The sequence below is a fragment of the Pelodiscus sinensis genome, chromosome 1, assembly GCF_052426305.1.
Source record: "Pelodiscus sinensis isolate ZL-2025 chromosome 1, ASM5242630v1, whole genome shotgun sequence".
NCBI classification, from domain to species: Eukaryota; Metazoa; Chordata; order Testudines; family Trionychidae; genus Pelodiscus; species Pelodiscus sinensis.
The window spans coordinates 184,344,747-184,367,827 of record NC_143052.1 but is presented as its reverse complement, the minus strand read 5'-3'; the positions used below and the strand labels follow the sequence as shown (position 1 = coordinate 184,367,827).

The 23,081-nt window shown below is 41.8% G+C and overlaps 1 protein-coding gene across 4 annotated transcripts in view; it reads left to right on the top strand.

Moving 5' to 3' along the window:
- The first annotated feature begins 11,341 nt into the window (after positions 1-11,341).
- APP (amyloid beta precursor protein) overlaps positions 11,342-23,081 on the top strand; it is a 313,107-nt gene continuing 301,367 nt past the window's right edge. Inside the window, exon 1 of one of the 4 annotated variants that reach the window (XM_089773561.1) lies at positions 11,342-11,674. In XM_089773561.1, coding sequence (XP_089629687.1) covers positions 11,615-11,674 — 60 coding nt within the window. In that variant the 5' untranslated portion in view covers positions 11,342-11,614. The remainder of the gene's footprint in view (positions 11,675-23,081) is intronic. The other 3 variants (XM_089773560.1, XM_089773555.1, XM_075910226.2) reach the window with 3 other exon arrangements.

The following is a 23,081-nucleotide window of genomic DNA, read 5'->3' as shown; positions in this document are numbered from 1 at the left end:
CCAGCCTTGTCTGCTCACTAATCAGATTCTTAAGCAGGTAGGGCACATTTACACAGCAGGGCCAAAGTCGAATTAAGCTACACAACTTTAGCTATGTCAGTTGCATAGCTGAAGTTGAAATAGCTTAATTTGGCTTTTGGACTGGTCTACCCAGCAGGAAGTCGAAGGAAGAACACTCTTTCTTTTACTTCCCTTATGCCTCATGAAATGAGGGTTACCATGAGTTGGAGTAAGACTCCTCCAACTTGACATTATTTCAAAATAAAGGCTTGTAGTGTGGACACGGACTATGTTATTCTGGTCATCTGAAGAAGTGGGCTGTGCTCACGAAAGCTCATGATGCCATCTACATGTTTTGTTAGTCTATAAAGTGCTACCAGACCATTTGCTTGCTCTTTTTTTTCTGAATAACGTGAATTATTCCAAAATAACATTGCTGTCTAGATGTACCCATACTTCCTTTGTGCCTTCTTACATGCCAGTCCCTGTGCTTGGAATATCCTATTTGAATTATCTCCTTAACCCCTCTGCATTCATATCCCCTAAAAATCTACCTCTGCCAAGACAACAAATACAATCTGATTATTATGGCCAGGCTGTGAGGTCCTGGGTATAGGAGATGCATCATGTTGTTTTTTTTCCATAAGCAGAATACATTGTTACCAAGCATTACATTATCAGAGGCAATTACCATCACGAGCTCTTTACCGATATATTGCCCATCATCTTGATTTATCAAATTATTTTTATTAATTTGTTTACAGTAAACACCTCAACACTACTTTTTATGTGTGGAAAGTGCCTGGCACACTTACATTTCCAAACATTTAAGTACACAGGAGATATTGCCACAAATTAATAACAATTTCAACAGAGCTTCTAACTGTCTTGGCTCTTGTTACTTTCCTTTCAGACCTATCAAATAATTAACAACTGATGTACTGATGTGAAGCTTAAGTGGACTCTATCAGCTGTAACATGAATTGTCAATGTTTCTAAACGTACATAATTTATTTATCCTGTTTCCCTGTGGTGATTTAATGTCAGAAAGTGCAGTTTTTTACAGTGAACTATCATACATAGGAGAATGAATGCCAGTTCAAAAGTAACAAAATTAATTGGCATCACCACTTAAAACACTGAGAAGCTGTCTCTCCAGAATGAAAACCAATCATAAGATGTCCTCAGACATTTTGCTATTTGCCTTTTATTTGATTGGTTGCTGGCTTGGCTTCTTTTTTGTAAGTAGGGAAGCCCACCCAACTTACACCACATAATTTTGACAGTCTTTGGGTGTGTCTAGACTACAGGGATTTTTCAAAAAAACTGGCATTTTTTCGAAAAATCTTTACCTGCGTCTAGACTGCCACCGCGTTCTGTCGACAGTAAATTGAAAATGCAGCAGTTTTGTCGATGGCGGTAAACCTCATTTTATGAGGAATAATGCTATTTTTGACAGAGATCTGTCGAAAAAAGGTGTGTGTGGGTGCAGGGAAGGTTTTTTTCTGAAATTAAAGGCCTCCAGGAAAAAGCCCTGCTGGGCATTCCTTGCCAGACCTTTCACCTCTATTGTTCCTGCCTGTAGCCATCTTTTAAAGGCACAGGTACCCAGGAGTAGCATTGTGGCAGCAAACCAGCTCTAAGCAGGACCCTGACTGCTTGGCTCTTCCTGGTAGGCCCATTACAGCCATGTCACAGGCACAAGCCCCCGAGACCTCCCTGGTCCTTCCAGGGACACATCCCCACACCAAGCCAGGGGCACTAAACTCTGGGCACCATCATGGTCTGGTCCCGAGATCAAAACCCTCTTGGAGCTCTGGTCTGAGGAGTCTCTGCAGGCCCTGCAGTCCAGGAGGAGAAATGCCGACATTTATGCCCAAATGGCTGACGGCCTTGCTAAGATAGGCCACCACCCCCGCACACCAGACCAGGTCAGAGCAAAGGTCAAGGAGCTGCGGCAGGGGTATGTTAGGGCCCTTGAGTGCAGCTCCAGCTCTGGGGAAGCAGCACACTATTGTACGTATTATGAGGACCTGGACCGGATCCTGGGGGGATCCTTGTATATGTGTACAAAGTGGGGCAGGGATAGGTTTGGAGGGGGGAAGGCACTGGCGGCATAGAGCAAATGCACGTTTGGAAGGCCCTGGGGAATGTCATCGGGCTCCTTGGGAGAATCTCTCCTCAGGGCTTCCCAAATTCGCAATCCCGACTGGTGGGCTTGGCAGATGGCAGCTGTCTGGGGCTGCTCAAACTGCCTCCCCTCCACATCAGCCCATGTCCCCCATCCTGGGAGGAAGGCCTCCCCTTTCCTCTCCACCAGGTTGTGCAGCACACAACAGGCAGCAACCATCTCGGGGATGTTGCATTCCCCCATGTCCAGGCGAGTGAGCAGACATCTAAACCTGCCCTTCAGATGCCCGAAGGTGCATTCTACCTGCAAGCAAGCCCGGTTCAGGTGGGAGTCAAACAGTTCCCTGCTTGCACCCAGTTGTCCAGTGAATGGCTTCATGAGCCAGGGCATAAGGGGGTATGCTGCGTTGGCCATGATGCACGGAGGCATCTGCACATCCCCGACTGCAAAGTTACGCTCCGGAAAGAATGTCCCAGCCTACAGCCTGCGGTACAGGTACGAGTTCCAGAAGATGTGGGCATCGTGTGCCCGGCCCAACCACCCTACACAAATGTCTGTGAATTGTCCCCAGTGGTCAACCAGGGCCTGCAGCACCATGGAAAGTAGTCCTTTCTGTTAATGTACTAGGCTGCTCAATGGGGTGGTGCATGGATCAGGATGTGAGTCCCATCAAGTGCTCCATCACAGTTCAGAAATCCTAGCCCCGTAAATCTGGCCACGATGGTATCCAGGTCTCCGAGGCGGACAGTCCTGTGAAGCAGCTCCGAAGTGATGGGCCGTAACCACCTGCAGAAAGGGACAAATAGAAACACACATAACAAGAAATTAGAGGAGTTGCCTGAGCTTATGAGAGGCGCTCCCCCACCCCTCCACTCCCCTCCCAGACCCTAAGAGGCCCCCTCAAGCAATCCCTCCCCCCCCCCCCGCACGACTGCAGGGTGAGGCCTGGAGGGCTTCTACCACTCCCACCCCATCCCCCATTCTCTCTGCCCAGTCCTGACCATCCCCCTTGTCCGCCCCCCCCATGGACTGTCCCCAGAGAGTGACTTACCTCCTTCAAGACAGCCCCAACAGTAGAACTCCCCGTGCCAAACTGGTGTCCCACTGAGAAGTAGCTGTTGGGGGTGGCCAGCTACCAGAGGGCAATAGCGACCCGCTTCTCCAAGGGAATGGCGGGCTGCAAGTGGGTGTCCTGGCATTGTAGGGCAGGGGCGAGCCAAGCACACAGCTCCTGGAATGTGGACTTCAGCATACAAAAGTTTTGGAGCCAAGCCTGGTCATCCCACTGCTCCATAACAAGACGGTCTCACCCATCTGAACTGGTGTCCAGCCTCCAAACTCGCCTCTCCAGGAATAAGTTCGGTGGCAAGGACAGTGGGGCTGCAGCCTGAGTGAGGAGGGGCTCAAAGCTGGGTTCTGAATCCAGATCTGGCACGAACATCATGGTGGTCTCATGAAGCTGCAGCAGAACTTCAAGCATCACAGCGTGGGGCCATCGCCTGCCCAGGGGCAGCTCTAGCTCCATGGCATAAAAACCAATTAAAAGCACAAAAACCAATCAGGAAAGTAACTGTTGTGGTATCCCAGAAAGCAGGGTACTCACAGCAAGCACTGCAGAAGTGTTGCTGTCCCTCTAGGAGGTAGGCAAGCCTGTTGCAGGAGCAGAGCAACGGCTGTTCAGGGGGGTCCCTTTAAGCACGGGTGTCTGCAAAGGGCATGCAGCAGCACCAGGAAGTAAATGCTGCCCCCATGCTCTGGCAGAAGTGGTTCCTGGTGCCTTTTTTTTTTTTTTTTTTTGAAAGAGTATCCAGCAGTCTGGACACTCTTTTTCGAAAAAGCAGGTCGCTTTTTTGATCCGCGTAACACAGTCCAGATGCTCTTTTTCAAAAGATACTTTGAAAGCCTCTTTCAAAAAAGGCATATAGTCTAGTCGTACCCTTTGAGTCTGAGCCATGAGGGAGAGAAGGGAGTTGGTTAAGCACCATTCTAGATCAGGCTGACATGCTGAAGCAAATTTGGGTGGCGTAACTAGAAGATATGATAGATCTTATATCAATCTCATTGATGAAAGGTATATAATGGATACACTTCATTAATTTCAGTTTTACTTAATACAGTATTCTATCTACTTAAAATGGGAAACAGAGCTAGAACTGGTGATACCTCGAGAACAGGAATAGACTTTTCCATTGCACCCACCATTAGCTACAATAATTGTGATCTGGGACCTGGTTAGAATCTCAACTGCTTTTATAAGACCAAATGGCATAGTGAGTCCAAGAAAGCTTCCCCCCATCTGTATCTGATAAGATCTTTTGACCCTTTCTTTCAAACAGGAACCATGTAATTCCTGTCCCTCTCATCTCCAGGTCATTCTACTTTGATGCATTTTACCTGGGAGTACACCTTAATTCCATTCAGAAAGGGTATGTCTACACTAGCCCCCTAGTTGGAACTAGGGAGGCTAATGTAGGCATTCAAAGTTGCAAATGAAGCCTGGGATTTAAATATCCCATGTTTGATTTGCATTTTCCCGTCCGGTCGCCATTTTTTGAAATTTACAAGTCCAGACTAACTGCTCGCATCTACACGTGGTAGGGACCTGGTAGTTCGAATTAAAGCTCCTAGTTCGAACTACCTGTTAAACCTCCTTGCAGGAGGAATAACAAGTAGTTTGAACTAGGGCTTTAATTCGAACTACCGGGTCCCTGCCACGTATAGACGCGGGCAGTTAGTCCGGACTGGTAAATTTCAAAAATGGCGACCGGCCGGGAAGATGCAAATCAAGCACTGGATATTTAAATCCCGGGCTTCTTTCGCAACTTCAAATGCCTACATTAGCCTCCCTAGTTTGAACTAGGGGGCTAGTGTAGACATACCCAAACGGAAGCAGGTGAGCAGCCTGTTTGTTAGGTGGAGTACATGAAGCTTGCTGTGAACTTACTCAGAAGCAGTTGGCTGTTAAGGTGAAATCCCACTAACACCTCAACTACAGATCCTGTCGTGTTTGCAATGTGCATGATGTTTCACCAGGTACAGAGTCAAAAGCTGCCACCAGTGAAGTGGGAGCTATTCCAGGACTCCTCCTAAGAGTTTATACAGCACATGAACTCCAAGCAGAAGATGGAAGAGGCAAAGAGGAGGGAATACTTGTCTCTGAAGGGTCATTCAGATATGCTCCCTGCAACACTGTCTTTCCCTGTTGCTTTTGTTTTTCCTTCAGGCCCCACAATAACATGGTCTGAGCAGGCAAATCAGATTGTTGAGAGTGAAGGGAAGTTTTCTGAGTGACAGAGTTGGGTACAATGAACATGGATTTCTGAGAGAGGGATGTTGGAACCAGAAGTCTTCTTGTTGTAAGAAAAGGGACATCCTAAGCCTGGAGGTGGAAGCTTCTAAACTCAGTAGGAGGGGATGCATCATGCAGAACCTTATACAATCAGGTTAAATCTGAAATAATCCAAGTTTGTTGACTTTCCAGGCATGTTGCAAAGCTAATCTGTTTGCATGGGAATATGGTGATGGCCAAATTATATAGGGTTTTGAACAAGTAAGTTGTTTTCTGACTGAATGTTGTTCTGTGCTTGGTGGAATCAGCAGCTGTTTTACATTAATATAGATTGTGGCACAGGGCTTTCAAAGAAACCTAAAGCAAATTAAGCACCTAATTTCCTTTGAGAATAATGGTAATTGGATACCTAATGCCCTTGTACTTTTAAAAATCCTACCTTGTACTTTTTCACATGTACTTCATTACAGCTTCTTGGTTTTTTTCTTCTTCAATACAGTGGTAAGATAAAAGAACCAAGGCTCTGATTCAACAGCTGATTCTGCAGACAGATTCCTGTGCTTAGACAGAGCCCCATTGCCTTCACTCCATGTACATTCAGGGATCTAGCTGCATAAAATGGCATATAGTTTCTCAAATCACTTTTTTCCAACTTGAATGTGATAATTTCTACCTCCATATCCTTGTTTCCATTAGCCACGTTGCTACTGACTTTAAGCTCTTCATTAGCCTCTTTTAAAAGTGAGGCAAAATATTTGTTTAGGTGTTCGACTACCCCATCTTCAGCTCTTAGCAGTTGCATTTCTTCTTTCCTTGTTTTCTTCTTATTTATATGGCTATAAAACTTTCTATTATGGGTTTTAATTCCCTTTGCAAAGTCCAACTCTGCTTGACTTTTGACAGTTCTCACTTTATCCCTACATTTTCTGATCTCCAAGAGGCCAATTGTTTCTGAAAGATAGTTACACAATGTCAAGTAGATTAATTTATAATTGTACCTGTTAAAGATGCAGCATAAATTGGATGAGATTTCAATTACAGTGAATTCAGTGCTGTTAAGAAATTCTGTTGGACACAGGTGTAAAATATACTTTGAATTTTCCCCCTACATTTTTGGATCTGTGGAGAAATACAGGCTAAGTCTTCCAGGCTTGAAGGAGTTAGGCACCCAATTCCTATTTAAATTCAATTGGGTTTGGGCACTTAACTCCCTAAAGATAATTGGAAAATACTGTCTTAATTCTTACATAGTACATTTCTATTCTCTAAGCCTATGTGTACAATGCGCCCCTTAAAATGGTGCAGCTATGTCACTGCAGCTATGCTCTTGTAAGGGAAATAGTGTACTCTTTATCACCAGGGGAGAGCTTTTCTGGCAACAAAATAAAACCACTCACAAGGATGGGCTGTAGCTCTCACCCAAAAAGCACTGTCCAGACCGGCACTATTCATTATTAAAACTTTTGTCATTTGGGAAGGAAGGGTTTTATTTCCCACCCCAAGCAACAAAAGTTTGAATAACAAAAGCAAAGTGAATTACAAAGGTGGGTGGGCACTATAATTTCCAGTGGAGAAAATGGGGCACACAGAAGTTACGTGAATGTAAGGTAAGACAATGAGTTGGTGGCAAAATCTGGACCAGAATCCGAGTTTGCTGACTTGCAGCCCTCTACTTGTCTTGAGAACAATTGAAGTCATCTTACCAAAGGTATCAGCTACATCTGTCCTATTCTTAAAGCTGACCGGAAAAACATCTATAATATGAATAAAATATAGTTGGGAATGGGCCTAAGTAGTAGCATGAGGGATAATTTTATAACAGGAGAGGAGTCTGAGGGAATAAGTTGCCATAATTGTCACTGACTGGATATTCAGTCGGCAGATAAAAGGAAATTTTATGCACACTATACAGCCAAAAGGGCACCCTTGAAAACATCCAAAAATACTTTAATCAAATCTAATGCACATGAGGATTATTCTGCCTTCAGAATTCATGTATGATGCCTGCTATTGTAATTCACTGATGTGAGATGTTGGCAAGCATCAATGGCAGAAGAGGTCTCATTGACAGTGTGCTGTCTGATTTTAAAATAATAAAATATTTTAAATATTGCCAATGTGTTGAACCACTGTAGTATATTTTCTAACTACCACCCTTTGTTCCTTCAGCTGTTATTTTGTATTTCCTTTATTGTGTGCAGAGAGAGTGGATATTTAAAAATCTGCTTTTATTTTCTTTTTTGTCCCTGACATTTGTGGGAGTGAAGGTGTAGAGGGAGAATACTGAAGTTTTGGCTTATTTATTATTGACTATATGGTTTTTGTTAGGGTGTGAAGCCAAGTGGGATGTTATGATTTTCTGTGCAATATTGTTTAAATCATTTTAAGTAATGGCAAGGCTCTGAGATTTTCGAAGAAGAGTCTTTTGTTATCTTAAAGTTCAATGACAAATGCATTTATTATTTATTTTGTTAGGAAGGGTTGTCTTTATGCAACAATATGTACATCTTATTATAGTATATATTTTACTGCAAATCAATGCTGTTTAGCGAGACAATGCACACAGCTTCAAAACAGTCAGACTGTGAAGCTTGGCATGTAAATGGCATATTGACAACCGTCTATGAAAATAATGTTGGCTAAGAAAGCTAAGCAATGTGCAAAAAAACAAACAACAACAAAACAAACAACAAAACTTCTGAGCATGTTAATGCAAAGAATTAACATTTAATCAGAGCCTAATGTGCACATTCTCCCTTGCTCAGTTGCTCAACATTCAGTCTTTTAGCAGTTGTGATGTGATAATTTCTCTAGTTCCCCACTATCTTAGAGTTCTTTAGACTAGGCAGAACCTGAATATCTATTCTAAAAAACAAGTGGAAGTGGAAAAAATCACTGGGGCCTTTTTTATATACCATGAAGGGGAAAGAGTGATGGACATATTTTCTTTTCCTTTGCAAGTAATTTGTAAATTCTGTAGCACCCATAAGCTAGTATTAAATTCACAGTCAGTTGTTACTATCTTTCAGTATTAACTTTATATTTCAGTACACTATATTATAAACTAACATTACTTGATTGGACGGAGTAGGCTGGCTTTAAATGTGATTAATATATGTGTGCCACACTTACAGGGCTAGCTGCACCTTTGATTCCTCTCTGAGTGCATCTCCTCAGGTGTTAGGCCCCCTATCATTACCCCTCTCAGGATGGAATGTCATGTAAACTGGAAAGCTTGTCGCTCACCAGCTGAAGTTGGTCTAATAAAAGATATTACCTCACTTACATACCTTTCTAATATCATGGGACTGACATGATTACTGGAACACTGCATATAATTACATTCTATGTGCATGTGTTTGCATATGTAGTTATAGTTGTTGAATATTGCAGATGTGTGTAAGATCTAATCTGCTATCTACCTGCCAAAGATCATTGAAATCAGCAAGTGTGATCTTAACAATTCTCAAAAGCCTAGTCCCTCCATGTACTGCCTGCTCATTAGTTTGCATGAGGTTCATATTTGTCTGAGACTAAATTGTCTTCTAAATGTATGTGCCTGAATCTGAAATAAAACTGAAAAATTAATATGTTATTATTTTATGTCTGCCTTATGGAATGCTCCAGTTAAACTTGTCTGATAAATCTCTGGAGGGATGGGGTAGGAAGGAGTATGTGTATTTGGTTTATGTAAAACAGTTGAGCAAATAATAGCTGAACCTAATGTAGTTAATTTAACACTTGCTTACAGATATGAGATTAGAATGTGTAATATTTCACAGAGTAAAGTACAGGGACTAAAACTCATTCCTTCGAGAGGGGTTAATTACTCCATCTTGTAGTATGGGCCAGGAATACAGAAAATGACATGAAGGCCCTCTTGCAAAGTCTCTCATTGTTCAATCGGGGAGTGGGCTTTGCTTTTATAAAGGCCCTCCCACAAATGTTATGGATTCACATTAATTCCAAAACCACTGAAGGCTCTGCGCATCAGTTCTGTGGCTCTGGCCTTGATCTTTTCCAGTGTGGCTTTGAGAGGCTAGCTACCAACTTTAGTAGAGAAGCACATCAGAAACGACACTTGAGTCACAGGATCTTTGAACACAATTTCCAGATTCTCCAATATGAACTGGACTCCGTAGGGTCTAGAGCCATGGTCACCAACCAATAGATCATGAGCTACTGGTAGATCTCAGGGGCTCTAAGAGTAGCTCTTGAGCCCTCTCTGAACTGCGCACCTGCGCAGTACATTTACATTAGATTTCCTCATGTAATGTAGGCAGGGCTTCAAGGAAGGGGTGGGGCAGTAGATCTTCGCCTGTTCTGAGACTTAAAAAGTGATCTTGGGTGTAAAAAGGTTGGAGACCACCCGTCTAGAGGAGAGGATGCAGACACTGTAACAGAAGCATATGAGCCTTTCATCTGTGTGAGAGAAAGGAAGTAGGCAAGAAGAAGGCATGAGTATGGATTTGGGGGAGCACAGACGCACTGAGAGGTTTTAAATGGCAATTTAAACAATCTGAATCCATTAATAATGTAGGGTAGGGGGATTATTAATTTTGTCAGAGAGGTAGATCCCTAGTATTGGTGGTTTACAACAACAAAACTCTCAAACATGAAATTTGATAAAGATCATGGCTGTACCAAACATTTGCTTCTAAACTTTTGAAAATCACAATAAAATAATTTTGGTGGACATTAGGTATAGGGAATCTACTAAAAATAGGATTCAGTTTGAATGGAAAATAGGGCAGATCACTTGATATTTTTGAAACTGTATGTAGATGAAGGTAACTGTTCACAACAAAATATGCAATGTTTTCAATTTTCACGCTTTTCAGTGTGAATCAATGATAAAGATTTATCATACCTGTTATTATATTATACTATATTAATTCTGTTGAGGTAGCAAGAAAATAAGTCTGTTTCCTCTTCCCTGGCCAGGAATTATTTACAGGAGTGCTCAGAATTATTTAATAGTTTTTCATTGTATAGGTGTTGTGGACCCTAATTCGGTAAGCATTCACACATGTGGCTAGTTTTAATGATGTGGGTAGTCCTATATATTCAGACACAGATGCTGCAATTGGTAGTGAGCAATGGTGCCCCCTTATGGGCACAACTGCCAGCCTACAAGATATGAATTGTAGAATTTTGGCCTTGCTCTTGTGTGTTTGCAGGACTGGGGGCTAAGAAATTGAATCTGTGCTTACCTATAGGCTCTTGTACCGCAATAAAAGTTGGTTACATCATGTTATAACTTATCAATGTTTGAAAAGACTAGTTTAAACACAAGACAGTTGTAAAATATTAATGAAGAGTAAACTTTCTCCTAGTAACATGCACTTTACTTGGGAATGTGTGTTTGCAGAGACTTCACAAACATTTTGGGGGTTATCTCTGCATATTATTTATATTTTAAAACAGGGATGATAAAGTACAGGCAGATGGTCATTGTGCAAAAGATACCAATAAGAACGGCTGCTGCAGATAATTACAATAGCTTTTGGAGCAAGGAAAAGATCAGTGATCCCAGAGAGGGTAAAAAGATGCTCTAGTTACAAAGTATTAATACAAATGAGCAGGACTTTTCTGCCTTAACTATTTACCCTAGGAAATGGGCTGCAGGGCATGAAATGCCCCTCTGACATGAGCTTGGAAGCAGCTGGCAAAATGTGTCTTTTATTTGGATTTAATTTCGTTCAGATGATGCGTTGTACACTTCACCAGACGGAGGATATGAGGGAGGCAAGCGGTAGAGCTCGGTGTCTGTCTCCCACATTACAGCAGCAAGGCAGCTTGCCGTCTCTAAAAATAGCTCCCGCCTGCATCCTGCAGGAAATACAGAGGAGGAGCGGGCCTGACACCGGTCTCACGCACAGAGGCACCGCTCCCCTCCAGTCTCGGGAAACCCGGACTGGCGTGCACGCTGCGCTCCGTGGCTGCCAGGCTGAGCCTGCCAGGGCTCGGGCCGGCCGGCTGCGCTTTCCCCGCGCCTCCGCTAGGGGTCCCCCTGGGGTGTGTGCGCTGCCGCGGCTCTGGGTGGGCTAGGCTATCAGCTGACTCGCGCTCTGCCCGGAGCTCGGCTGGTGCTGCCGCAGCTCACTCCGATTCCCCGGCAGCGGCGGCGGCGGGCAGCGAGCGCGCGGATTTACAGCCAGACTCCCGCCACCTCGCTGGTCTCCCCCGCGGCGATGCTGCCCCGCGTAGCGCTCCTCCTGCTGGCCTGCTCCTGCACGGCCCGGGCTGTAGAGGTAAGGGGCAGACGGGCGGGGGGCTGCCACTCCTCCCTCCGGCTCGGCTTCCCAGAGCCTTTGTCTGTGCAGCGCCCAGAGCCGCCCCTGCCGCCGGATGGCTCGGGCTTGGCCCCCTCCAGGCGCTGCAAAGGTGGGCGACGGGGGCCTCGACGGTCTCCCGAAAGGAGGGGCTGGCGCCCAGGCTGAACAATAGGCTCCCCCAGCTGAGCAGGGCAATGAACCAAAGGCAGTGGGGGCGGCAGGCAGGCTGGCTGCGAAGTGCCGGGCACCGACCACAGCCCCTGCGCGCCGCCCGCTTCCATTGTGGCCGAGCTGGCTGCCCTGGGCTGCGGGAGACGGCTCCCGGCGGCTGGCGGGCGTGGGTGGGGCGGCAGCGCCTGCCCCGTGCCCGGGGAGTGGAGGGGCGCGTGCAGGCAGCGGGGACAGCCCGGCACCCCTGGGGCAGCCTGGAGCCCTGCCCGGCGCCTTGCTCCCGCCAACTTCGGCGGCGCGGCCCCCGCGGCGGGGAGAGGCGCGAGCAGCCCCTCGGCCCGGCTCCTTGGTGCAGCGGCGCTGAGGAGGAGCAGCGGGGCGGGGGCGAGCCGCACAGGGCAGGGCCCCCGGGGGAGGCGCCTGCTGCTGGAGCCCTGCGCTGCGGCGCCGCCTGGGGCGATCCAGTCCAGCCCGGCCGGGAAACAAAGGGCCCCGCCTCCGCCCGGCGGAGCGGGCCCTGCAGAGAGGCCGCCCCCGCCTGCTCGGGGCGGGGAGCCGGGGCTTCATCCCCCGGGCGCTGCTCAGGTGTGCTGGGAGCAAGGGACAGCCTCGGGGGGTGGGCGGGGAGGAGGTGCCTGCTGCAGGCTTTGCCAGGGGCGGGCGCTGCCCCCCCCCCCCGCGGGGAAGCCGGCTTGTGGGGGTTTCTCCCGGACAGGTGGGGCTAGGGCCCGGCCGGCAGGGTTGGGGTGAACGAAGATTAAGAGCGAGAAGATGGCGCCTCTGCAGTGCAGCAAAGACTGGCTGTCATGAAAGCTGCAGCCTGGAGAAATCCTCCCACCGCTAGGTGTTTAACAGCTCTCCCTTCCATTCCTGTCACTGCCCAGTAGGCAGCCAGAGCTGCAGGCAACATGGCCTGCCAGCAGAAAAAACACCCAGCAACAGTGGGGTTTTTTGGAGGGGGGGGGGGGGTCGCCATTCACTCTTAGTTGACCCTAGTACTCTATCACTATTCTATCACTAGTACTCTTAGGCACTCTTCTTTCCTTATGGGAACTTTCTGTTTTCCTCTTCTTCCCTCCCCCTTGTTAATTGTTGCCAGTGTAATTTCGGGGAGAGGTGGGTTCTCTTGTGAAGAATATCCCAACACCATGCACTGGTGAGCAAAAATGTGACAGCTTTGCTGTTGGGCTGAATTGTACTAGATGCCTGCTGATTCCCCCCTGTTAAAAAGAACTGTGGATGGATAGAAAGAATTAAATATGTCCCAGCTTCTTTGGAACTGAGGAAATTCTGAAAAGATAGAAGGAATTGCAAGCTAATTTCTTGAATAAAGTTAATTATGTACACAGTAGGTCTCTTGGTGGGTAACAAATGCAAGTATAGTGCAGTTGCTGTCCTTTGTACAAAATCTGGACCAACAATGGAATGGAAAACAACAAAAAAGCCTTGAGTCATCTTCTGAATCTTCTGTTCTTGTTTTTCAAATCTTTCCTTCAAAGGTGCAGGCTCTCTTCTTCTCTGAATAAAGCAAATAAAGTCTTGCTAGGAAGGAGGAATTAAAGGAATGGCAATGTAATACAGACCAGCAGCAAGCTCAGTCTCAACAGCCAAGCAAAAACCCATTGACTGCCCTTGTGTAATGAACTGTCAATCTTTATTTCCCAAGGCGACCATCAGAATATTTTACTCTAGATTTTCAGATCAGATGAGGCAGGAATTCTTTTAAAAAGAATCTTCTGTGATAGTTAATAAGAAAATACATACACTTCAAACGCTACGGGTTTTAAAATTAAAGAGTTCTAAATTCTGGGTCTACTCTCATGAGCCCTTACTGCATGGTGTATTGCTCACCACTGAGAGTGATCTCAGGGAAACTTGTAGGATTGAGTCCTTAATTTTTAAATGGTTTGGGTTCTGTCAAATTGATTCAACTAAATATTGTTTTAAATATAAATTAAATCTTCTACAGGTGCTATTTGGTTACACAGGAAACAATAGATAAATAAGGACAATTTTTTTACATCTTGATTTTGCTACAGTACTGGCTTGGGCCCTGGTCCTGCAAACAGTTACACATGCATGTGAATAATTATATCTGAAGACTGCAAGAGAAGGCTTGCTCACATATATAAGTGTGGAATCGGGGTCTTTGATTTTATGTTAGTTTAGTTTTTCTATGGGAAAGATTGTGTCCTGTTTTAGGAGCACTCTCCTTGCCTTCTTGTTTAGTTCTGTTTGCTGAAGAATGATATTCTAAATTTTCAGCATGGCATCCTTTGTCTTGAAAGAGTTTATTTAAATTAAGACTATAATTGTATGCATAGAGTTCCTATTTTATTCAATGACCTGTATAATGTGTAATTCTCAAATTACCTGCGTTTAATTGCCAGGCATTCTAGATGTATTGTTTTTAACAACATTCAGCATGGGATCTTTATATGGTCAAATACACTTGTGCGAACTTGATACTATAGTATTTTGAGTGAGACAGTTCAGTATATTGTCAGAAGCATTTTCTAATAGACACCCGGGGCAGGGAGAAAAGAAGAAACAATATGCCTCAGTTGAAATGGCTGTTTGCTCCTATCTGAGAGTTTTCTGCTTGCTTAGAGTCTTTGAAAATCTTGCTTCTAGGAGTAGAAGTTTTCTTCTATAGTTTCAAATTGCTTTTGGCATTCATTATGTAGCAGAAAATCTCACAGTTCTTGTTCAAGAAATCATCTCTATTCCATATATTTGGGATGAGGATGAGGGATAAGTAGAAGATAGCTAGGACAAGGAAGAGAAATTGTTTGAAGTTGTACATCGTGAATAACCCAGGCGTCAGCAACGTATGGCATAAGTGGTACACGCAATGAATGGGCTTCCCCACCTGCAACGGGGAGCCTGTACTGGCAATCCAGCATCGTGCCCTTCGCACGACTGCAGCCAGTGCTGTCTTCCTCCGGGGGGGTGGGGCAGAGCTCTGAGAGTCAGTGCTGGATCCAGCTTGCGGGGAAGTGCCCATGCATTGCTCCTCCCTTCCCCACAAGAAAAGCTGGAGTGGAGCCCAGGGCAGGAGACCAAGCGGGGCATGCGGTGGAAAGAGCCCTCCCCTCTCCTGGGAGAATGGTGCTGCCCAGGACAGTAGGGTTAAATCTTAGCACACCACTTTGGAAAGGTTGCTGACCCCTGGAATAACCTCTTATGCTGATATACTAAGGTTTCTTGAAGCATGTACTGTATTTTAAAATGCATTCCTTATTACGGGTGCACTGACCTTATACTTGTTTAAGTAACTTTTTATCTCATTCTGTGTGACTGACTTGTGTTGAAGAATACCCGTTTTGCTTAATTAAGCAAAATTTGTCATGAGTATGCACAAGTGATAGATGTAGTTGGAAAGGCATTTCTCCTTCTAATTATACTCTTGAATAGATATTTTCCATGTTATCTATTTCCACTAATTGCTGGATTTCAATAAATTAACACAATCAAGCACTATTAAATTGTCTTGCTAAACTTCTTAGTGAACAATCCCATTTTATTAGCTGAGATTTTTCTTTTTTTTAAATTAGAGTATTAATGGAAATATCACGATTTCTGTCAGCTCTGTTTTGAATGCTCTGGTTGTTCCAATGTTTTTTTACAAGTGAGATTGTTCTAGCATGGTAATAGAAGCTAACTAAAATTACAATGGTTAAACAGGCAGTACTTTTAGTTCATTTGGTATGTTGGTGTGATAATGAAAATACAAAACATTTATTGCCTGACACAGTAACTTGTAGACATCGCTACAGACCTCCCCAGACTTCTCATTTATTTGCAAGTGGATAGCTGTTGGGCTATTTTATTAATGGTTTGTGTGCATGTGTTTTTTTAATAAACTCCAAAAATACCTCAACCTGTATAAAGGAAATACATCAATTTGAAATCTAGACACTACTTAAAACAAAACAAACATATAAATTAGTTGCATTGTTGTACCTGCATCCCATGAAACCATAATTTATAGTTAAGCCTTTTGAAAATTATTTAAACAATAAAATGCTTTTTTGTCACTATCTGAGATCTACCCTCAGCAATAGAAAACAATTATTCAGGGGAAACAGTGAAAATGGCTCTACACGTAATGCTAACCATTCAAATAGTAAAAAATGGCTTGTCCTCTAATCTTATTCATAGTCATGCTAGTAGGCAATAGGTAAAGAATATTCAGCCTTATCCTTTTAACAGGACAAAGGGTGAGGTCACTTTTTGTAGCTCACAAGCTGGTACTGTCATCACGAGCAATTGGTCCAGTAAGAGAGATCAATATTAAGAGATACTGTTTTATTATATCATGGGACCAACATGACTACTATTTTGAAAAGACACACTTTCTGGAGAAAGTTTATAAATTACTTAATGTTTTCATAAAACAAACCAAAAAAGAGTGGAAATACAAAGTGAGGTGTGAAGAATTTGAAGCAAATTCTTTGCTAGAAGCATTCTTGTGCAGTAGTTCAGATGATCTTTTCTTTATTCTGTGCTGGCTGGCCAGTGTTTCATACAAACTTTATGCCAGAAGTGATATAGTCTTGTATCATGATGCCATGAAGGTTTATATTGGTTGATCTTTGCATTTGCGTTTGGGAAACATTGTGAAAGTAATACATGGGGAATATTTAGTTTGTGGGTAAGATCTTTAAAGAAATCAAACTTTTTTTTCCTTCTGTTAATAGTTTTGTCAGAGTAGTAGGCACCAAAAGTGGTTTCAAAAGTTAGCAATTATGTATAACTTAATTAATTGCCACTTCATTTTTGACTGATTTTTTTTAACATTTCTATGAAATAATGCCTACACACTGTTCTTTGCAGATAGTTGTTCACCAGAACATTTGGATTACATCTTAATTGCAGCATTTCAAATGTCTGGTTTGTTTGGTTTTTTTAAGAGCATCTTTACACTAAATTATGTTTGTTGATCTTTTATGTACTTGGTTGTTTCTCCCCTTACAAAATCTTACTATAAAATTCAGAATTCCCTCTCTTTCAGAATATAAGGTTACCTGCATGCATTCTTCCTGGAGATTTTAATTCTTCCCTGTTTTTCATCCCAATCCCACTTCTCTCTTTCAAAACTAATCAAGAGAACAACAAAAAATGGAATAACATTCTCCCAGTTAACATCTGAAGAGTTCCTAGCACTGTAGTTAATAAGAATTGTGTTAAGTAAATTGTACATATGAAGAATAGATCTGCTGGTAAGAGTATAATTGGGTTTATGTATGGTAATATGTTCGTCTAATGTGCCGTCTGTCATGGTTTTAACACTTAAGTCTGCAACTGTGTGTTATTGGATTTAAATTCTTGAGATTTTGGAAAAATCCTTTGGTATAAGAAGATTAAAAATGAAGCAAATTAAATAATACTGTGCTACTTTGCTAGCTTGTTTAGCTGTTAGAACATGTTCTTTTATGATGAGAGTTCACAAGTTGCTGCCCATCCCAGGAATGTCAACAGCTGAGGAGAAACAGGAAATGAGAGCCTAAAGCAATATTGTGTAAAAGAAACTTTTAATGAAAAAAGTCACAAATGTCTTATTGCAAGATAAAAGAATATACTCAATCCTGTATGATTCTGCAGTCACAGAATTTGTTGTGGAATCTACCTTTTACCCATACTTCACTGCATACTTGTATACAAGCTTTTATGGGTTTTAAAAATATATGTTCAAGTCCTTTGGTAGTAATACCAAAGATCTTGAGAAATTGAACTATCTGTGCTGATGCAGAGTTTTCAGACAGCCTGAAGTAATAACTCAGAAAGTGAACCACCTCTTTCATCTTAATGTACTCTTGTTTCTGAAAACTACAGATTGCAATTTAAGCAGCAGTACTGCTTGCAGCTTCATTTTTTGCTAGTTCAGTGGAAACATCCAGCTAGTATCCATATCCCATGACCCTGAATGGCTTCTGCCTTGGTTCAAAAAGACTCCATAGTGTCAAGTCCAATTTCTAAAACCTCTTTCCTTTCTTCTAAGTATTTCAGTGAAGCAGTTGTATTGTCAAGGTACAAATCTGTGTGTGTCAGACAATGCAGGAGAAGTGTAAATTAAATTGAAATGATGGTCCCTGCCCTAGCCAGCTCACATATCAAATCTGTGATGCCTGGCTTCTGCTTGCAACTAAAGGGAGTGCCTGCCGGGAGCGTGGCCCAAAGGACTTCGGCTGTGGCCATTTGCTGCCACCCCCCCAGAGGTCTGCTTCTCACCCCCCTTCCTCCTGTCCAGCCCCGCAACCCCCGAATACCCTCCAGCTCTGCTTCTCAACCTCCCCTTCTTCCTGGCCAGCCATGTGGCCCCCGGACACCCCTCCTCCTGCCAGCTCTGCTTCCCCCACCTCCCGGCTAGTTCTCCCCCCCCCACCTCCCGGCCAGTCCCCGTCCCCCCCCCCGATCAAGTGTGTACGGTTTTTTGGTGGGGTCTACCTGGCAACCCTAGTTATTAAAATATATTTTCTTGGAATTTTACAAAGCTAGGGCAACATAATTATGAACAGTGGGTCTACATAACTGTAATTCCAGAGAAGTTTGGGTGATGTAGTTATTCATGGTTAAGAAACTCACTAGCAGAAGAGCTTTCTCAAGCTAGCTCTCTCAACTTAAGAAAAATTGGTCCAATAAAAGGTACTTCCTCACTTATGTGGTCTCTCACTAGTAGGTGATTTCGTCCCCTCCCCCGGAGAATTGTCTCCTTTCTACTTTCAGAAATTAGAATTTGGCTGAGCTACTGAGCAAAGATGAAAACAGAGAAATAGGCCAACCATTGGGAATTATTTCAAAACTCACCCTAGCCTATGGTCTCATCATCTGTGTTCCTGAAGCATGTTTACTGTTACCTTTTCAGCAGAATAGCAAACTGGAGAGAGCTATGTTGGAGAAGAGAGACTGCTTTGTGTTTAAAAAAAAAATAAAAAAATTAAAGAATCACAAACTTTATAATTAAAACCCATCTCAAGACCATGGGGTAATCAAAACTGTTTTATTCTCCTGATTCTCTTCTAGACTTCTCAAATGTCAAAAATAGCTTTGAGATGGAAACTTTATGGTGGATTTTGTGTTTACAACAACAGCTAAATTCAATTATTTTTAAATTTCAGGTATAAATACTTTTTAAATATAACTGTGATACTGCACTAAGCCTCAAATGCAGAACATTGTGATAATGTCGTCTCTCATTACCATATGTCTTTGCATCATTAACAAAGATCTTGATGGAGTCTACTTGTTCTCCAGCTATTGCTTGCTTTTTTCTAAATGGCAAAATGGTTCAGTAATACCATTTATTGTTAAAGATTTGTTTCTATTTTAATTGCATTCTAAGATTTAAAATGAGTTTAATCAAAAGTATTCCCTGAAGAGCCACTCCCATGGTTTTAGCCCAGAAAAACAAACGTGCATGTGCACACACACATACACGCTATTGTCTGAGCATTCATTTATAGCATTGTTTTGGGGGAAAGTAAACTACAGAAAAAGAGTGCAGATTTAATTGAGAATTTATTAAGAAACCCCTAATCACAATGACTGCATGTTAAATCAGAGAGGAACAAAGTTGTAAGATGATTCATAATAAGGAAATATAGAAAAACCAAAATAGTTTAGGTATTGTAAATTAACATGAAGTAATTAGTCCAGATTGTGGATAAATAGTAATTAACTTTAATATGAGTTGAGTTATTTCATGAAGGTTCACAATATTTTTTAATACATATAAACAAGATAGTTTTGAGGGTCATTTTCTGCAATTTTGCAGTTTCGCTATGTGCGGTATTCTCTCTCCCCACCATTTTAAATTCAGATCCGAGTACAATTGCTTCTTAATGTGTCAGTATTTTCTTTAGTATTTTCAAGCATTCACTTCACTAAGGCCTTCTGATAACTAGTTCAGTTATCTGAACTTCTGTGCCATTGCACTATTATCCTTGAAGTGCCAGTATTTATAAAACTATATATTGTGACCACTAAAAGGCAATTTACACTGAGAATTTTAGGTTTCCAGTTTACTTGTCATTGTTTCAGTCATGACAGCTCCTGCAGTTCTATCACAGGTTGCTTGATCTTTAAAGTCTTAGCTTCTAGAGTCATGTGATTGTTTGAGTTTCTCAAATTTAATTAAAAAGGGAAAGTTTCTGACCCTTGTGTTTGTGAGAAAAGATGAAAATCTGATTCCTAAATGCCCAATAAACCTGAAGGTACATAAAGGACTCCACAGGTATTTTTTTAAAAAAAATATATCCTGCCTTTTTAGCTATTCTCTCAGTTTAGATAGCGCAAATCATTGCTTTTGTTTATAATCATTGTTTGCTTCTTCATGTTGTCTCTTTAATTTTCAAGACTTCAGGGCAGTGGGTTTGTTTTTGTTTTTTACAGATACTTTCTTTGTAAATGATTTATTTTCCTCAGAACTGTTTTGTGCTTTTAAATTGGTAATGTAATTTTCAAAAGATGCTACAGCTCTCAACTGTTTTTTAAAACTGTCTTGGACTAGTTATAATTAAGAAGATTTCCTTGCCAGTTGAACCCATATTAAAAAGAGTTTTGCATAGGAATTGGATCTGGACCATGATCATCATGTTTTTAGCAATGGCCAATACTGGATGCTTCACAAGAGTGTTACAATGCTCACAATTCATGCTGTAGGTAGGATGATGAGATTCTTCTATTGATCCATGCTGTTTGCAAGTATTGGAACCATGCAGAAAGCTGCTGCCTGATTCTTGCTGACTCACTGTAGCAGACATGATTCATTGACTCCGCTCCAGTTATAAGGAAGACTGAAATGCCCCTTTGGGCAAAGGGCGTTAAGGTCTGGGTTGGAAGTTTTTGTAAGGAAAACCTAGGAAGGCATAAATAAGCCTGGGGGATAATTTAGGTTGAAGTGCAAACTGGAACAATTTAAATCAAGATAATTTACAGTGGTGACTTATTTAGTTTGATTTTTATTAAAAATAATGTATATAAATGAGTCTGAGAGTAAAACTAATTTGAAATTCTATGCTATTTTTTTAATTAAAATGTATAGTGAATTAGATTACTACTACTACTACTACTACTACTTTGTAGGTAATATATTTGAATTTTACTACTTAGTTGTTGGCAAGGACAGAATATTCACAGTAAAGGCATAGAGCCTGCAAACACAAAACAAAGCAGGTATGTAATTTCAGTCAGGAATAGTTCTGTTGACTTCAAATTGTGTTTAAAATTAAGCATGTACATACATGTTTGCATGAGAGGCTAACATTTTATTTTGATTAAAAGCTTTTTTATGGAATACAATCTGTCACTTTCAAGCAACTTTATTTTTTAACAAGTCCAGACTTTAATGAAGAAAAATGTTTACAACTATATTACGCAAAGGCCATATTTAAAATGAAACCCTGAAAATTGGGCTCCATAAATGCACGTTTAATCATGTATGGATGGGACTTTCAGAACCTCCTGGCTTAGACACACAAGTCCTTTTTGTGCAAGATCTGAGGATAGAATAGCCTTGTCAAAACATTTGGTTTTTTGCCTTGTGGAAGTTCAGTATGGCACAAGATAGTGTTGGTTGCAAATACAGCTGAGGATATTTAACAGTGATTTTGTGGTGGTCTCAGTAAAGACGTTAAGCTGTGAACGCTTCTTTTTCAGTGTAGGTGAGCATCCTACATTTGAAAATTCTTGGTAAAAGTGAATCTCTTATGAATTGTGAAATTCTGCTAACAGGAAACTAATTAAGGAAAGAACTACAAAAATCCATTTTATCAATTTAAAACTATCAAATGAGAAGCCAGTAAAGAATCAGCAACATCTAAATAAAACATAGCTTTAAAAAAACCCAGAAGTCATTTTTATACACTGATGAGATATCTGTTTTGAGTTAGAGATGAAACCAGATCCCAGGAAGAGAATAAGTTTGGATTACATCCAGTGCCCATGAGATTCTTTGCTCTACAAGTTGAAAACTCCATCTGTTTGCATATTGTCATCTTAGATCTATGCAGTTAGTAGTTGGGCTTGTCTCTGGGCTTTCCTGAGCAGAACATTTTTTGAAAAATAAGTTTTTCTCTTTGCTGTGTTGGTCCCAGGATAGTGGAGAGACAAGGTGGCTGAAGTAATATCTTTTGTTAGTCCAACTTTGTTCCTTTAAGTAGTTTCCTTCGGTTGTTTTGATAGATATACAGCTCAGTACTCAAGGTAGCTGTTTCTCTCCCCAGTAAGGGATTTATCTAAGTGGCTGCATCTGCCCCCCCCCTCAAATTAAGCAACATGATAATCATTGATATATGCCCTATAGCTCATATAGAAGATGTTAAGGTATTTTATTTAAGAACAATGAAGACTCCCTCAAATAGTTTTTCTACATTTTGGGAATGTTACTTATTAATCAAAATTCAGGCTAGATATTTACAGCTAATTTTCTGAATTTAGTGACACATTCCATTAAAGCAAAATACACAAAACATTCCTTGAATAAAGTATCATAAAGAAGTTAGTGCACAGATTGCTAAGACCCTGCTTTTTCCTTACTTACAAAAGTCTGGCTCCCATTGAGTGAAATAGTAGTTAAGCCTTTGTTGTCAAGAGCCAAATTTGGCCTTTAGATCTTAAGAGAACTGAATTCAGTCCCAGCATTTCAGTGGCCTGTCTATCAAGAACAATATTATTTTGTTCATTAACTGTTGGACTTCAGACAAACCGGTTGTCTGGAGTTCCTAAAATAAAAAATGTTTTCATTCCTTTTGTAAAGTTTATGCAAGCCTAAAGGCATTTCTTCAGTTTGTAATATGGTAGAAAAGGAAAGCTACATTTTTGATTGCTTATGAATCTGTACATAGACAATTTGTTCTGAAACATTTTAACTTTGCTTAGATATTATCCAATATTACCCACGTTTATAGTCCCATACAATCTCAACAAGATTGTATCAGATTAGATTTATTTATGTTGCAGCCTTTCCGCTGATGAGATCAAACAGTTGTTCAAGCCAGATATTGCCTGTACATGTTCATATGAGAAAACATGTGTCGAGTAACATAGAGGATGAAAGTGTTGGTTATAGAGTAGGTATATACTCTGAATCAGTTTTTTTTCAGACTTTAGTCACTTTGTATATTAAATGTCATCTGTCATGTTGAACAGGACTTTTGGCATAATATATACTAGGGATGTAAAAATGTACCCATGAAACCACTAAAAATCA